The sequence below is a fragment of the Strigops habroptila genome, chromosome W (genome assembly GCF_004027225.2).
Source record: "Strigops habroptila isolate Jane chromosome W, bStrHab1.2.pri, whole genome shotgun sequence".
Taxonomy (NCBI): Eukaryota; Metazoa; Chordata; class Aves; order Psittaciformes; family Psittacidae; genus Strigops; species Strigops habroptila.
In genome coordinates, this window is record NC_044301.2 from 27,704,761 (window position 1) to 27,723,048 (window position 18,288).

The 18,288-nt window shown below is 40.2% G+C and overlaps 1 protein-coding gene across 1 annotated transcript in view; it reads right to left on the reverse strand.

The window, feature by feature from the left end:
* Nucleotides 1-3,460: 3,460 nt before the first annotated feature.
* LOC115618985 (zinc finger SWIM domain-containing protein 6-like) overlaps nt 3,461-18,288 on the reverse strand; it is a 68,384-nt gene continuing 53,556 nt past the window's right edge. The window contains exons 10-14 of the mRNA XM_030511002.1: nt 17,586-17,721; nt 11,935-12,092; nt 11,271-11,434; nt 6,707-6,788; nt 3,461-4,364 (exon numbers count right to left, since the gene is read on the reverse strand). Of these exons, the coding sequence (XP_030366862.1) occupies nt 3,502-4,364; nt 6,707-6,788; nt 11,271-11,434; nt 11,935-12,092; nt 17,586-17,721 (1,403 nt within the window). The 3' untranslated portion in view covers nt 3,461-3,501. The remainder of the gene's footprint in view (nt 4,365-6,706; nt 6,789-11,270; nt 11,435-11,934; nt 12,093-17,585; nt 17,722-18,288) is intronic.

Below are 18,288 nucleotides of genomic sequence, written 5' to 3' on the forward strand. Positions count from 1 at the left end.
AGTCTCCAGAGACTTGAATGATCAAAATAAGGGATTTGACTCAATGACACTATTGGTGAAGGTCCCTGAAAAGATTAGACAAATCACCCTTCTGTTCGATGAGCTGTCTAGTAACAGGATGCAGACATACTAGTTGGGCAGAAGGGTCTTGTCTTTCATGGGAAACTGGCAGGCTGGTCAAATATAAAGGGTTCAAAGAAACCCCCTTGTAATATGACAATATTGGTGTGCAGGACAAATTTGGACAAGAAGTTGCAAGCATTACACAATCCTTAGACATAAACTGTTGACCAAGTCTGAGACTGGGGTTGGATCCAGCTGCATGCAGCCCCACTAAAATCCAGTACATGTTAATAGACATCTTCAATCCTGTGACCTTGCAGATGTCTGCAAATACAGCAGCTGATGTAACTTAATATACATATTCAGTGTAGTTTGTAACATGCTGAAATTCCCATAAATCTTTACTATCATCTGTTGCATCGTCACGAGGCAAGGGTTGGACATAACAATTCATGGTTTGTGTTCCTTCCCCACTTACCCTTGCAAAAAGTATACTTTCAAGGGGACAAGCACTTTAAAAGATGGGAAAATGTTTGTTTATGAACACTTTTTATATTTTATCCCTAGTTGGAACGGCAGAGCAAGAGAATACTTGAGGGTATCATACTTCCCAATTCTGTAAAGGTATCAGCTATGTTATTATTTTTCCAAATTATATCCTTCATTAAAAATCAGAAATAGAAGGCTGGATGATTTTTCAGTAAAAATCTGTATTTTAATCAAATTGAAGGTGTCTCAGTGTAATAAATTTACTTTTAGTGCAAATCCATCCTATGGAACTACAAATTTAGATTGTAGTCTAGTTTTGCTGCACTTATGTTACTTATACCTACTTATGTAAAAACTTAATTACTTCTAGACAAACCTGAAAGAAAACTAGCTCGAACTAATTTGACAGAACACTAAAGCATTATTATTAAAAGTGACTTTCACAGAGACTTTTGAAAGCTTGCAGCATGAAACTTTGTACAGATATACAAAGAACATGACAGAATACGGGTTTTCTATAGAACATGAATTTGTTAATGCCACTCAGTATCTTCTATACTTAATACTAGGAAGCCAGTGTTACTTTTTATATTAAAAAAACCCCAAAACCAAAGAAAAAATCCACCAGCACCCCCCCCCAAAAAAAAAACCAAACAAAAAAACCAACCAAACTAAATAACCCATCCTCCAGAATTTCATCTGTACTCCAAAAACTGCTGACTGATCATCCAAAGCACTGATTGCACATATTAGCAGTCACAAATCTTACAGGGCAAAGGCTCCAAAAAAGCAGAAATGTTGGCAGCCAGCTGGTGAGCGGGAACTCCATGCAGAGTGGAGTGAGCTGCACAGTTCAGAATATCAAAATGTTTTAGAAAAGCCGAAGAAGAGCAAGAATTATCATTGTATATATTTGCAGCACATTTCAACTCTCATAGTCACCCAAATAATCCACTGAGTGGGAACATACCCCCATACACTCTTCCATCCCACCAGGGCAATATATCATGTCTTACGACTCATTGTATAGACCACACATCTTCAATCGCAGGCAGCATTTAGTCCCTCTGATGCACCAAGTCTTCTTCCACCAGCAAAGGAGCTGTTGTAATTGTGAACACTACCATTCCTCAGAAGATTTTTGAGGAACAAAAGTTTTCTTTCTTGGTCTTGGTGGTCATATTGCTTATCATCATAATGCACCAAAGTTGCAATCTGGGCATTTAAGATCTATGAACTATCCATACATAATTCAATTCCAGTAACAGACACCATAATGGAGACAGAATCAACTTTCAAAAAACTAATTTTAATCAAACCAAGAAATTGTTGATCATTAACAAGTTTATAAAATGGTGATTTAAATAAATTGATATCAGTGTATCAAATCTTTCAACTTCATGAGCATGTTTACATGGGTGATGAAGTACAACCTTTTTACCTATAATAATAAATAAGATGGAGAGCATGAAATAGTTTTTCTAAACAAAAATACCTACAAACATACCTCTAGCATGTTCTCTAATGAAGGGAACAAGAGACACTGGACAACTTTTGCACCAAAACATAAAAACTGCTTTAAAAAAAACCAAGGATACAGAACAATCAGCTAAAGTAAAGACACTATACTGTAACCAAAGTTGGTATTTAATAATATAATGAATGGTTTGGTAGTTAGATCTCCAGTTTGGTTATTTTAAAGCATTAAGACAAGGCAAGATAGAAGGCTGCTTTTGTTCGAGCAATTCTAGAGAAAATAAAATATATTAAAAAAGACAAACGGAAAAGTAGAACAGTTATACCTACACAACTTTGTTCTGCACAAAGTCAAAATACCTATGCAGAATATATATATTTGTGCACAAAGGTTAGCTTATTATTAGCTCACTGCAAAGGCTTAATGTATCATGTCAATCATTTTGCCTTTTGTGTCAAAAAGGATATTTCTCTAAGTTTCCTAGGTTAAGTGGCACAAAACCTGATTCTGGCATACTGTAGCAGCTAGGGATTGCTGCTCTGGCTGTGTATTTTTTGTTGTCCCTCTTTACTATAGTGCCTGTTACAAGGATATGTGTATACATATATATGTATACATGGGTTGTGTATATATATATTTATATAAAATTTCCCCCAGTAGGTACCAGTCCAACCATGCAAACCAAAAGGTGGCTCTGCATAGATGCCCAGCATATAGTTCGCCACCTGAGAAGCAAGGCGCACTTTAATCCTTCAGATAGGTTTTCTTTTTTGTTTAAAATCAAGGTACTGCAGGTTCAAGTATTTTGCATTACATAGATTTTTTTGTTTTTATAAATTAATGTTATATTTTTTCAATATTCAGACATATACTAGAATATATATACAGTACAATAAATGCTCTCATTCTTTTTTAATTTTTTTTGATAAATCCCTGAGAATGTATGTTGACAGTCGCTAAGTTTCCACATGCACAAGCATTGTGTGCCATGCTTCTGGATGAACAGAACTGCAAAGCCATGTGGTCAGCCTCTTAACTGTATTTCATTTGTTGGTTTGTTTAAATATGCTGAAATGTAAGGATGAGTTACAAAGGAGTAAAGCTGAATCCATTCGAGGTACTTATCACAAGATGGAGGTGTTTGGTTTGTTTTTTAAAGCCATTGCAATATATGTTGGGTTTTTTTTGAGGCTCTGAACATGTAGAAAAAGAATAGGAGAGTGATGTGGGCTTTTGCCACTTGACAACATATACTCAGTGTAAACCAAAACTTTTTTAACCTCTCTCTCACACAAAACAGAAAAAAGGGAAAAAAATAAACTTTCACAACATGACAGTTCATTTTGCAAACTAAATATAATGATAGACATATAATACCAGTGTGGCTCTGTTCCTTTAAGTTCAAAAGGATACAAAGGCAGGCTCAAAGCTCAAGTAAAAACAAATCCCCCCTTCCCCCCTCCACATTTTCATCAACCAAACCGCTCACGAACCAACATCATCAGTTTCTTTTTGCCTTTGTAGATTTGTTTTAGGTTGTCAGTAAACTGTGTAAACTGGATGTGTCCATCATGAGCCATTAAGAAGGTCTCTCGGGCCTTGCTGAGGAACTCTATAAACTCACTATAGTGTCGCGGGCTGATGTGAGTGAGACGTGAATGTGTTGTATTAATGTAGGCTCCGATTGTGGCATCCAAGAGTTGTCTTAAAGGGGCTTTGTCCAATGACATGAGCTTACCAGAGTTCCTCCTTCCATGAAGTCCCACCATGCCAGGAGTGGTCAAAGTACACCTACGCAAAATATCTGACAGTACTGTTGCACATTTGACACTTTTGACCACCAGAGGTATTATAGCTGCTAGCTCATTTTTCCCAAGGGAATGGCTGAGTGCACAAGCCCACAGAACGTCATTAATGGCAGGGTGTGTGTCCTGATTGTAACTCAGGTTGAGATGCGTTATGGCCAAAGTGGCCAGCTTGTACGCCCGCATGGGATAACCACGGTGCTCCATGTATCTTGCTATAGTAAAAAGCTGCGAGTAACTCATGCTGGTTGTAGCAGCATCTAGAACAATTTGGTAAGCGGTCTCAAAAGCTATGTGATCCTTTTCACATAAGGTCAGTGCAGATAGGGCACAGTTTTGAGGATCCTTCATAGCACACTGTAGAGCAAGCGTCCTAGCACTGCTGGCCAGCTTCTCCTGCTGACGGCAGTCCAGATGCAAACGGACAATGGTGCTGTTGGACATCACTGTTGTAGCAACAATACTAGTAGCTTCTGTTGGAGTGAAAAGTGTAAACCAGTTTTGCATGATACTATCCAGTGCATAAACACCTGGGGAGAAAGAAAGGATCAGCCACAACTGATAAAACCTAGCAGATACAGATCATAGAATCATAGAATCACAGAATCATAGAATCACAGAATCATAGAATGGTTAGGGTTCAGCAAAAGATTACATTTTCAAAGTCTAAGAGGTTGCCAGTACATCCAAGGAGATGTGCTTCAGGCAAGAAGGGCTTAAACCAGATAACATGGTTGGAAAAGGACATTAAAACAAAGTCTACTGTGCAAACTCTGTAGCAATCACTGTAATGCAGATAATAACAAAAAAGCCTGCAAGATAACTTTAATCTCCTGGTATGACAACAGAGCTATTTATCTAAGACAATTTGGATAACAAGTTCTGGCTTATTTGGTCTCATCACATGACTCAAAAGCAGCCCTCACACTGAACACTTAAAAGGCAATTTTAACTTCCTTTCTCAGTGTGCATCTCAAGATACAGTGAGTGCATGCACAAAAGAATATGAAAGCATACTAAATGTCTCATTTAATAGAACACCATGGAATTTAATGTTAAGCACACTTTAAAAAAAAAGAAAAAAATCCTAACCCCCACTCCCTCCCAACAGGCTTTTCAGGTACATCTTGTATCAAATTCATATGCACCTGAATTTCCTTATAAGGGAAATACTCTGAGCAATATGCACTACTGGATATTACCCAAAATAGATATTTTCCTTAGTATCACTTTATTCCTGGCACATGTGTGTGGTGGTGGGGAAGAAGGGGGAAACAGTGACTAATGGGTTCCATGAATTGAGTCTTATAGCCAACTAGAGTGTCTTATTATTGATAGAGGCAGTTTACACACATCTGTGAGCCCACCTAAACCACACTCAGAGGTCCTTTTCTCCATAGGACTCTGATGTTTCCTGTGCACCCCTTCACTTGTGCAAAAATTCAGCATAGTCAGAAAATACCAGATCTTCATTTAAATAATCAAGTTGATAAAACAAGGAATCTGTTTAAGTCTCAAGAATACATTAAAGTTTTCTTATGGGATGCTTCTATTAGAGTATGCAAACTAATTTAAAGCAATATTAAACCCAACATTTTATTTGCCAATATGTAACTGCACAAAATAATACCCAGGAACTAATATCTGCAAGATAGCCTCAGTAATAATTATCTTAGCAAAGATGTAAAAGCAATAGAACAAGAGCATTGCATGAAAATTTGCAGACAAACAATTTTCTGGCTGAGGGCATACAAAGGCAAGCTGTATTTTCCCATGCTACTAACATTAAATTCCCAGAGAATAAGCAGCAGCAATCCTTTAAAGTTCTGAAACTCAAGATGTATGAAAAAGTAGTAAATACAGTAGGGAAGCATACTTTCCAAAAATACCTTTAGTGGCAATTAAAATTGCTCCCTTATCATAGTACTTACATTGTCCTCACTACCACAGTTTTTAATGCTCGCATCTTCACTTTCAGATTCTGTATCTTCATCTTGCAGATGGCAAATCAGAACAGAGGAGTGTCCTGGGTTCAGCGCCAAACCCAGGACAAGAAGCTAAGGGATGCCTCATCAAAACACACAAGAAATTTATGGCAAAACCCCAAAATTAACATAATGTCCTGCCAAGTGCACTATTCTCCCACTACAGTCCTCTAAGTATGAAGCTAGTTCTGCTCCCACCTTATTTTCACCTTACATGGATGGGTGCATTAGTGTTTGGTTTGCTTTCCAGTGCAGATGAGAGGCCTGCACTATGTCATAGCCACATAACAAAGATGCACTGCGCTCTAAGCTTGGATTTACCCAGGGCTTTAAAAAAAACAACCAAGAAAACAAACAGCAAGCAATGATTGCCCCTTCATGAGATGGTCTGCCACACAGAGACAGCCTCGGCATTTCATTCACCTGTTTTCTGGTTCCTCTTCCCCAAAGTTGACCAGATAGATAGCACTCTCATCAGTTTTTTGGAGCCTCACCAAGCAAAGTGCAAGCAAAGTTGTAGAACAGTGTAACAGCCCATAACCATGAGCCTTTTCTCTGCTGCAGCCTCAAACCCAAACCCAATGTGGAGGGGACAAGGAGAAATCTGGGGTATTTCTCATGAGGTTATGCATGCCCCTACATTGCAGGGGAAAGAAGTCACACTGCATTACTCAACTATTATCTCACTTGGCTTGTGCTTATTCTATCACATGCTCAAAAAACCTACTCATCATTGCCATAATTAATGTCTTCTAACCAAAGGAATTTTATAGATGAACAGGAAGTGGGAGACATTTACAGAGCCTGGGTGCTGACAAACAAGATCAAGCCCTCTAAGATTAGCTGACAAAAAAGCAGGAGCCCTTGAGAAGCATCTCAAAACATACCTATTTCTGTTGCACATGTTACTAACCACCTCGCCATTTCCCGCCGTCGCCAATTCAGTGTTGACAGCGTCATCCGCATCACCTATTAAAACAACACAAATAAAATACAAATTAATCCTATTGCAAAATGAAGACAATACACCAACATTTAGGGATTCAAGTTACTCAAATACACTGAGGTTCAAAAAGGCAGCCTCTTGCCCTCTCCACTCTGTTACTTCTTTTTAGTTGATATGTCAAAAGACTTGACAAATAGAGCTCAACTATCTTAGAAAAGCATACAGAGAGTAATTCCAACTACAGGTCCTTCAAGGCCAGAGGAGAAACTTTGTTTTATTTGGGGAGAGGAACAACCCCCCCAAAAAAAACACACTACAAAAAAGCCCAACCAATAACCAATTATCCAAACTGAATTATATTGTGTCTCCTCCCTATAAGTATTTAGTCTTTAAAGTGTGTATTGGGTTTTTGTGGCAAGGTTTTGGTAGCGCGGGGCTACTGGAGTGGCTTCTCTGAGAAGCTGCTAGAAGCTTCCCCTGCATCCAATAGAGCAAATACCAGCCGGCTCCAACACGGATCTGCCACTGGCCAAGGCCGGGTCTGTCAGCAATGATGGTATCGCATCTGTGATATAACATATTTAAGAAGGGGAAAACATTATTGCACAGGAGCAATTGTAGCCGGAGAGAAGAGTGAGAATATGTGAGAGAAACAACTCTGTAGACACCAAGGTCAGTGAAGAAGGAGGGAGAGGAGGTGTTCCAGGTGCTGGAAAAGAGATTCCCCTGCAGCCCACGATGAGGCAGTCTGTCCCCCTGCAGCCCATGGAGTTTAACAGTGGACCAGACATCCACCTGCAGCCTGTGGAGGACCCCATGCTGGAGCAGGTGGCTGTCCGAAGGAGTCTGTGACCCCATGGAAAGCCTGCACTGGAGCAGGCTCCTGGCAAGACCAGTGAACCTGTGGAGCAAGAGGAGCCCACTCTGGAACAGATTCGGTGGCAGGACTTGTGATGCCATGGGGGACTCATGCTGGAGCAGTGTGTTCCTGAAAGATTGCACCCCATGGAAAGGACCCATGATGGAGTAGTTTGTGGAGAACTGTAGCCCATGGAAGGACCCACATTGGAGAAGTTCATGGAGGACTGTCTCCTGTGGGAGGGACCCCACGCTGGAGCAGGGGAAGAATGTGAGGAGTCTGTCCCTGAGGAGGAGGAAGTGGCAGAAACAATGTGTGATGAACTTGACCACAACCCCCATTCCCTGTCCCCCTGCACCGCTTGGGGGGAGGAGGTAGAGAAATTGGAAGTAAAGTTAAGCTCAGGAAGAAGGGATGGGTGGAGGGAAGGTGTTTTAAGATTTGGGTTTATTTCTCATTACCCTACTCTGATTTGGTTGGTAATAAATTAATTTCCTCAAGTCGAGTCTGGTTTGCCAGTGACGGTAATTGGTGAGTGATCTCTACCCATCCTTATCTTGACCCATGAGCCTTTCATTATATTTTCTCTCCCCTGTCCAGTTGAGGAGGGGAGTGATGGAGTGGCTTTGGTGGGCACCTGGCATCCAGCCAGGATCAGCCCACCACAAAACATGTCAACTCTTGTTGAGCAAACTAACCCATCTAATTTTTCCCCCATCTGCATTTTTTTCATTGACTTCAACAATACAGAGAGGAGTTAGAGTGTACTGCGATTTAACTGGCTGCTTATGCTGCAATGTTATATATATACACATCTAGATATATCCAGATATTATTAGCAAGTCGTAGAGATGATTTTGCTCTCTGAAGAACAAGTCCTTGCAAAGAAGTTCCATCATAAAACCATCAGAATCATAGAAAAAGGACTATACGCTCTGATTGCAGTGCCTGTATTTTACATCATTTGCCGTTATTGCCTATGTTGTTTCTCAAAATGTGGACAAATATGTTCATGCAGTAAAATGAACACTGCATGGAAGTTTCATGGAAAGCTCGTTTCAGCTGACTGGACAGACTCCACAGACATCTAGATGAAGAAAGCAAATAGTTTTCCCCTTACAATATCATTGATCATACTGTGGCATTACTATTTGTAGTAATTAAACAAAGAGCATAATAGGTCAGTCAGGGCTTTCAGTGATGATCATTACATATTAACTTGTAAAATGCACTCACAAAACAGCTTGGAGTCAGCAAAATTTGTAAGAGGGTTCTCGACCCATATCCCCCTCCTGATCCTAAGGTGACTTCAAAGTGGCATGTAGCCCTGTGTCATATTTGTTATTCCTGCCACCTCCTTTAGTCCTAAGCTGTAGATAGAATAATTAAGAAGATAGAAAGACTGCTGAGGAGCACAAATGACAGATTATTTTTAAGAAGTCTGGTTTTAAACAACCAGCAGTGATGCCCATGCTGGCCTCCAAACATTCACACCTTGGGAGCTTGGACACTGGTTGTACATCACCCAAAGTTACAACATAAGGCCAGCTTTGTTGGCCTCAGACATCGTGGTATCATTTTGACTAAACAGTATTTTAAGTGCTAGATTGGAAAACAGCATTTTGAGAGAAAGTAAATTGATCTGCAAGGAACAACCCAACATATTTTAAAATATTAAAATATGGCTAACAAATTATGGAACCAGTCTTTGCTTGAAGTCTTTCTGGAAGAAAGACTTCAAAATTCTTTGCAGTGCAAGTATCTGTCCTATTCTCTCCATCAAAGAGAAAGAGTCTAGGTGACTTCCTGTATCAATGCACACACAAACTGAAGGCTAACACTTCCAATATCCAAGACGAATTTTCAGATTCCCCTAAGTAGAGTGAATACAAGAAAAAAATAGAGGGTTATGGACTGAATTCTGCTACTTGTGAGGGAGGGAAGGAGGTTAAAAAAAACCCCAAACAAACCAAAAAACACACACACACAAAAAGAAAAGGCCTGAATGACTACTCTGAAAGTCTTCTCTGATGACTTCCCTCACTGTGGTGGTCTGTAAAAGGATCATCAATCACAAGAGCCTTCAGCATGCACAGTGGGCATAATAATAGCAGTTCCAGTATAGACAGTCCTAACTTGAGAGCAAATAACAATACTATATCTAGTTTTTGACCTGAAAAAGTTTCCTGACTTGAACTGTTCTGGAATTAGGTACCTTTCATTTGATTAAACTGACAAGCTGAGAGCACTAAGAGAGGAACCCTTTACTGAAGATAAAAAAAACCCCAAGGATTTCAAATAAAGCATATATTGATGTCTTGACCACAGAGAAGCTGAAGTTAATTTATACTGTAGGGCATGTAGCCAAAGAACTATTTCACTTCTGCTCAATACATTCTTGAGCCACCTCTTCTTAAAAGGGAGTTCCAGATCTGTTCAAGTTCTATCCAAGATTTGTGCTATCAATTGAAGAGAGCTTCTCAACAGGTTAGTAAGTCTGAAAATGACAAGAAGCCCCTGGGAATTACATAGCTTATCTGAAAGCTAAGCTCTCTTCCACAGAGAATACAGAGAATAACCTTGACTTTGTCCTGATGGATTTATTTTTTTTAATAAGAATTTCTTATTCTAGAGGAACAGAAGATCTCACTACCCATAAGAGAAACAGATTTCCACAGCAACCATGGGAATAAGAAAGGCTAACAAGGCACACAATGTCAGCTTTCTGATTAAAGACTTTAGCTTCTAAAAGTCTAGAATAGGCAAATAGTACCTTTCTTTGGCATGAGAAGCAACTGGAATAATATCCTTTCCCCAGAAGTGTTTGGAGCTTTGTTTACTGAAGCAAAGTAATAAATGGTTTTCTGTTCTTTGCATTTTTTGTTTGTTTGGGTTTTTTTATTGTTTTTAAGAACTCCCTGAAGAGGGATAGAGAGATTTATTTTTGTTGAAATGAGCTGTGTAAACTACAAGATTCATCAGTGTAAGGCAATATTACTCCAGATACCTAAAAAAATTAGCTGTCTCTTTTTAGCTTGTGAAGTCTCTCCTGAGAGCCTGAAAACTGATCTGAGGTTCTTGCACATGTCAAGCTGAGTCTGATGCAGATGACCATCCTGCAGCTTGTGGAGTGAAGTATTTTATGAAGGAAGTGAGAGGGCTGCTGTTAGCACAGTCTGCCTTAGAAACAGGTCATTATGGTTGACCTCGGCTTTCTCCAGGAATTTAACAAGCACCTACCAAATCTCATTTGAAGGAAAAGAGGAAAGGATGGGAGGAATGATAAGAAACCCCTCAAGGCCATGGAAAAGATCTGCAAAAGTGCATTTCTGGCAAGCAGAATAATTTTGCTCTCTAGCCATCCCTACATATACTCCTGAACCTATTGTATTAGCCCTCTCACCCCTGAACAGGAGTCCCCTGCAGCCAGCTGCTCCCAGCTCTCTCTTCCACTCGAATGGTACAAAGGTGCAGATCCTTGCTCTGTGTTTACCAGTCAACTGTGCTTTGCATCAGAAAATGGAAACTAAAAATTCCAGACAGAGCCCAAAGAGGGTATGTTCCCAAGTGACTTAAAGAGCTGTACCCACCAATGCAGGGTAAAATTTCTGTCTTCTACTGCAGTAATAATGAATGAGGGAAATACCTGAAGTCCCAACTCCAGAGAAACTTTCAGAAGAGTGATGTCTGGCAAGCTGTCCATGAGTGTTGCTATTTTAAATGCATCCTGGGCAAGTTTGAAGATGTGTGATGAGGAGTGGATATTTTTCTGGATGGATTCTAACACTGTTTCCAGCCTCTGAACATCACCTGCAAAGTGTGAACAGAATCACCAAAACAAAACAAGCTCCCAAAACATCCAGAAATGCATTATAATTGAGCCGGCCATTGCTATGCAATAGTACATTTCAGTTATACACATTTCATTTTTTATAGACCTGCCATAATTAAATTGCATGAACGAAAGATACGAGACAGCACAAACTCCTCTAGTGCCTGCCTGATGGTACATGCCCAAAAGTAATCCCGATTTGTGAAATTTAAAAGTGATTTTTCCACTCCTGGGTTTCATAACCTATATCGTGTGTCAGAACAAAAAGCTGTCCCATAAGTGTCAATTCAAGCCCATCTGGCTACCATCTAGCTAGTTTAACCACTTTGCTAGAAAATTGACAGGTTTAAGTCAGTTCAGTTTGTTGTTCCCATTTCAAGCTCCTGTCAGATTGTGATTTGGATTCCCAAACTTGTGCTTATTACATGTAATATTAAAAGCGTACATTTAGTCGAGTATGTAACTGACAGCAATGTACCTTTGGCTGCTGTTAGCATGGTCGATGCCAGCTCGCACTGCTGGGATTCGATGTGACTTAGGGTGAACCAGCGGGGATACCGGTTTGGAACAACTGATGCAATGTGGTGCGGGCGGGACATGTCTCCCGAATGAGCTGTAGATTCCAATACTAGCAACCTGAAATAAGGAAGAAATCCTCTTTCATTATATCATTATTATATTAGGTTACTCATAAGCAAAACTAAAGCTGCAAGAACACTTGACCTTGTTTATGAAATGTGTAGTTTTGGGTATAAAGGTATTGAAAACCATTTCTCTTCTTGGGGAATCTTAAAAGTCCATTTGCCAAACTTGCCTACATCAGTGGGCATCTGTAGGAATTCACAGGACAATTAAGCCATCCATTAGCCAAGGCAGCAGAGACTTTCTGTATCATCCATAGAGTTGAAGCTTTTTTCTCTCGCCTTGTTTCAGTCTTTGAACCATAGCCCTCAGAAAGGAAAGTGGAGTAGTTCTCCATCATACTGAGAAACGTCTTCCAATATTTGATATTTGGAATATACTTTTCTTTACTTGCAGATGCTCAAAGTAAGGGAGAGGGATATTCAACAAGTCATTTGGATTTTGACCTTGCAATAATTTCAGGCACACCAAAAGGACATTTTACTGTTAAAATATGAACTAGTTTTTAAGGCCCTTAAACTCTACCTACCAACATTTGATAATGCATGCTAATATGAAAAATAGACCTTTTTGATTTGTATCAGGTCAAATCTCTTCCCTAGTACCACTGAGACACCTCTTTATATAGCTTTATATACCTAAAAATAAAATAGATATAAATTCTTCAGCTGATTTTTTTTCCAAGCAGAGAGAGGGAGAAGAAAAAATGATTCATTATTAAATGGTTCAAATAAACAGGAAAAAACCCAACTACATAATGCAAAAAGGATTTTTAGGTTATGAGTAACAGTAAATAGACAAAGAGCATGAAAAAAAGAAGCTGTTTGGGGGAAATCTTGTCACTTAGAATTTCATTGCCAGCTTCTATGTTCCTTTGCTGTGAAAAAAGAAATACTGTTGTGAATTGGTGGCTTTCACACAATTTTGGGAAGATTAGGGAACATCATAACAATAACAAGCAGATTTAGCATTCTTCACTTTTTTTCCCTTTAGAACATCAATTATTTAGCTAAGTTTTAGCAAAGCTACTTTGTGATTAAACATCACCATTAAAGTCTGACTCCCAAAGCCTAGGTTGAAATTCAGGCTTAACAAGGTATCAGCCAAATTAAGCTAAATATTCAAGTTCAGATTCCAAGTGAGCAGTCAACTAGGTCACCACAGATCCACATTCTCCAATGCTCTACTCCATATGTTTCAATGCCGCAAGCAGAGAACTGTAGACAGAAGTGACCATCAAGGAAAGCGAACCCTGTCCTTGCAGAACTGAGGTGCATGCATGAAAGGCCTTATGGTCTCAGATTCCATTGATTTCACACTGAGTGTTCCACACACTAAAAGAGGAATAAAAAAATTAAACAGCAACACATGATTTTGAATACAGAGAGACAAAATAGTCCAGAGTTGCCATCTTAGGTCAGTGACCCATGTAGACTTGTGTGTAGACTGACACTAAACACTTATGTCTGGAGAGCAACTAGCTGTAGTCTTGGGAAGTTAACTTCTTTGATAAATGTTCAGGTGAAGAAAGAAATATGCTCGACTTCTAAAAGCATGAGCAACTGCACAGATTTCTATGCGGAAATATTTTACCCTAGCCATGGAGGAAGGGATGCTCAAATTTCCTTCTTCTGATATATTCCACCTCACAAACATGAGACAGACGTTAAATCTTCATGTTTGCTTTCTTCTTTCTCCCTCTCAAAGAAATCTTTAGTTTTAGTTAGTTTTTTAATTTGTTTTGCATCAGGAGTGCTTTGTACACTGGAAAGAGCAACCAAGTTTCTTTATGAGAATTTTTGAGAAGTGCCAAGGAATGCAGACAGGCATGGAATAGGAAGTATCTGCATCTGCCATCACCACAGTTCAAGACAGCAGTCCACATTTCTTGAGTGCCAAATATATGCAAAAAATATATTAAAGATAAATAAATAAATAATATAAAAAAGCTGAACTTTCATCTGCCTTTTAAAGTGATGCCAAGAGAGCTATGGAGAACAGCCCTGATTATGCTGATGTCTCCTGTGATTTTACCAGATGGAAACAGACTATAGCAGTCTGTTTGAGAAGTAACTTCTTTGGCTAAGATAGCAGCTTCATGCCAAAAGATGGCTGGAGCTCCCCATGATTAACTAGAGATTTCATCATTTGGATCTTTCAGTGACTTGCTTGTTTTTCCAGTTGAGAAAGGGCACTTCCAGAAAAGAAGTTTTCAGTTATGATTTGTTTCTGGGGAAAGCCCAAATCCTTCTTCAAGAGGAATGGCATTCTGCCATCATGCTCACTGAAGCATTCAGTGTGCTGTGCAAAGCTGCTGGTTTCAGTAGTTTAGTTTAAGAAGGAAAACTTCCCAGAAATGATCTCTTGAGAAACACTTCAGGGTAATGACTGGAAATAAATACAAGGACGTAAGTCTACTTTATAAAATGGATCTTTTTATCTTAAAAAAACCCCCAAACAATCAAACAAAACCAAACAAAAAAACCCCACCACACATAACCACACACCACACATTTTTACTATCTATCTTGCTGATCTGGTACGACCAGGGTTATTGATGCACTTAACTTGCAATGAAAGAAAAGGGGTGTACCTAGATGGCTCCCACAGATTTCTGATCATATATTTGAATGTTCTCAACAGTTTATCAGTAATGTACTTCTGTCTTCTCAATCTATTTCTTAAAATTCTAATCATAAGCAGTCAGTATGCAAGGTCACTCTTCACATTTCTTAGACTCCTTCCCTAACATCCACTATTAGACATTCTTGGAGGCAAAAAAAAAAAACAACCAACCAGGCTAAGTAGACCTTTGGCCTGACCTGATAGTACCTATGTTTTGTTCTTATGTATGCACTCCTGTTTAGTCCTTTGAACACGGAATTATGGGACCTGATGAAATCCATCTGTGGGTCCTGAGGGAGCTGGCGAATGAAGTTGCTAAACCACTGTCCATCATATTTGAAAAATCATGGCTGTCAGGTGAAGTTCCCGATGACTGGAAGAAGGGTAATATAACCCCCATTTTCAAGAAGGGGAAAATGGAAGACCCAGGGAATTATAGACAAGTCAGCCTCACCTCTGTGCCTGGCAAAATCTTGGAGCAGATTCTCCTGGAAAGCATGCTAAGGCACATGAAAAACAACGAGGTGGTTGGTGACAGCCAACATGGCTTCACTAAGGGGAAATCCTGCCTGACCAATCTGGTGGCCTTCTATGATGGGGCTACGGAACCGATGGATAGGGGCAGAGCAGTTGACATCATCTACCTGGACTTGTGCAAAGCGTTCGACACTGTCCCGCATGACATCCTTGTCTCTAAATTGGAGAGACACCAATTTGATAGATGGACCACTCAGCGGATAAAGAACTGGCTGGATGGTTGCACGCAAAGAGTTGTGGTCAACGGCTCAATGTCCAGTTGGAAAACAGTAACGAGTGGTGTCCCTCAGGGATCGGTGTTGGGACCTGTCTTGTTCAACATCTTTGTCGGCGACATGGACAGTGGGATCGAGTGCGTCCTCAGCAAGTTTGCTGATGACACCAAGCTGTGTGGTTCGGTTGATACGCTGGAGGGAAGGGATGCCATCCAGAGGGACCTTGACATGCTTGTGAGGTGGGCCAATGCCAACCTTATGAAGTTTAACCAAGCCAAGTGTAAGGTCCTACACCTGGGTCGGGGCAATCCCAGGCACAGCTACAGGATGGGCAGAGAAGAGATTCAGAGCAGCCCTGTGGAGAAGGACTTGGGGGTGTTGGCTGATGAGAAGCTTAACATGAGCCGGCAGTGTGCACTTGCAGCCCAGAAAGCCAACCGTATCCTGGGCTGCATCAAAAGAAGCGTGACCAGCAGGTCGAAGGAGGTGATCCTGCCCCTCTACTCTGCTCTTGTGAGACCTCACTTGGAGTACTGCGTACAGTTCTGGTGTCCTCAACAGAAAAAGGACATAATGCTGTTGGAGCGAGTCCAGAGGAGGGCCATGAGGATGATAAGGGGGCTGGAGCACCTCCCATATGAAGACAGGCTGAGAGAGTTGGGGCTGTTCAGCCTGGAGAAGAGAAGGCTGCGTGGAGACCTCATAGGAGACTTCCAGTATCTGAAGGGGGCCTATAAGGATGCTGGGGAGGGACTCTTCCTTAGGGACTGTAGTGGTAGGACGAGGGGTGATGGCTTCAAACTTAAACAGGGGAAGTTTAGATTAGCTCTAAGGAAGAAGTTCTTTACAGTGAGGGTGGTGAGGCGCTGGAACAGGTTGCCCAAGGAAGTTGTGAATGCTCCATCCCTGGCAGTGTTCAAGGCCAGGTTGGACAGAGCCTTGGGCGACATGGTTTAGTGAAAGGTGTCCCTGCCCATGGCAGGGGGGGTGGAACTAGATGATCTTAAGGTCCTTTCCAACTCTAACTATGATTCTATGATTATTTTCTCCCCATTTAGTTTTCTGACGAAACTAGCTCCAGAATATACACTTCGAAACCACTATGACACAACCTCTCTAATGAAGCTGAATGCTACTTATGTGGATAGTGTGTCCTTCAATCACTCTGTAATCATTCTTGATAATATGACCAGGAAAAACCAACACTTTTTTTTTTGTTGTTGTTTGTTTGTTTGTTTTAAATCTGGGACTTGATTGCTTTTAGTATTCAGTTGTGGCTATTCTTTTTCAACTGTCATTTAGTACAAGTTCTTGACAGTGACCAGACAATCCAGATGGGACCAGTTTCTTCCCTGCACTGTATGTGGACAACAGAGATTTATCACTGATCATTTAGGCCCTTGAAACTTCCGTCAGAAGGCCCTTCTTAGCCACCATGAATAATCTGGCCTGCCCTGAGATAAAGCCAACACACACTGAGCACTCCGTAAGAAACATCTTTTTCCCTGATTACTGAAGACAAATGGGATGCAAGTCAGACATTTTGTTGTCATATGACATACTCCATTTAAATCCCAACATTCACCCAGGAGGGCGCAAGACTGCTTATTTATGAAGCACAAGAAAAACGTACTGGCTCAGACCACACCATATGGTTTCAAATCTATCACTGAGAATTAATTTATAAAGAAGGCTGGTAGAACAAATAGTCTTATCATCTGCTAAGCAGTAGATGATCCTGAGACTGCTGGTGAGATGCCTCTTTCCTCATTTCCTTGTCACTGCCATCGCACACACAACCAAATCAGTAAGAGGACACACACTAAAGCTTTTAACACAAAACCACATGCCCCGAGACTGGAATTTTATAAGGACTTGTAACATAGAATGCTATTTTACAGTTGTTGTAAACAAACACTAATTGTACATTTATAAATTATTATACTGTAGTTACTACAGACATCAGTTGCTCTTACAGATGAAAGAATCAAAGTAATTTCTCCTTAAAGGGAACAATGCTTCTTTTAGAAAAAAATATGGTCTTGATTACCAAGCTTTTCCCTTTTTCCAAACTACTTGTGCTCTTTCTAGATGACTTGTGAATACATACCGCATGGCTCTCAGTGCAGTTTTGTATGCCAATTCGGCATCATGATGTAGGAGAGAGGTGAAAAGATACTTGGCAAATGTGTGCATTGGAACACTCTCTCGATGGATGACTTCACCTAAACCACTATATGGTCCAGCTGTGGGAAAGAGAAAGAAAGATAATGTCAGTCTTTACAGACTGTTAAAACCCAACTTCTGGACCTTTAAAAACATTCATTAAATCTTGAGTTAGAATTGGTATTCAGAGACAGTTCGTGCTACAAAAGGTAAAGTTACATTAATATTTTTGTGAAATATATTACAAGTATATTAAATACCATATATTCTTTGAGACAAGAAGACAGACTGCAAATTGTATAGTATTAAGCACACTACCAGTGCACATACAAATGACAGAATGGTCCCAAGACTCCATGGGGCTCATGCATCAAGTCTATGGTATGCCAAAGCAGAAGGTGATAATCCTAGCTTTGCCTCTGCATGGTTATATTGTGCACATGAATCCCTATGCACCCTCAAAATGCAAAGATAAAAATCACTAGGCATTAAGAAAGTCTGAGCTCCATAGGTGGGCATTTCTGAAGACGGGCTGATCACAAAGGAAACGTCAATGAAGATTAAGTAGGTGACAGTGTGTGTCTCAATCATTTAAAATGAAGTTGAAAGCCATTCAAAACTAGCTAGCATTGCTTCAATGAAAGAAG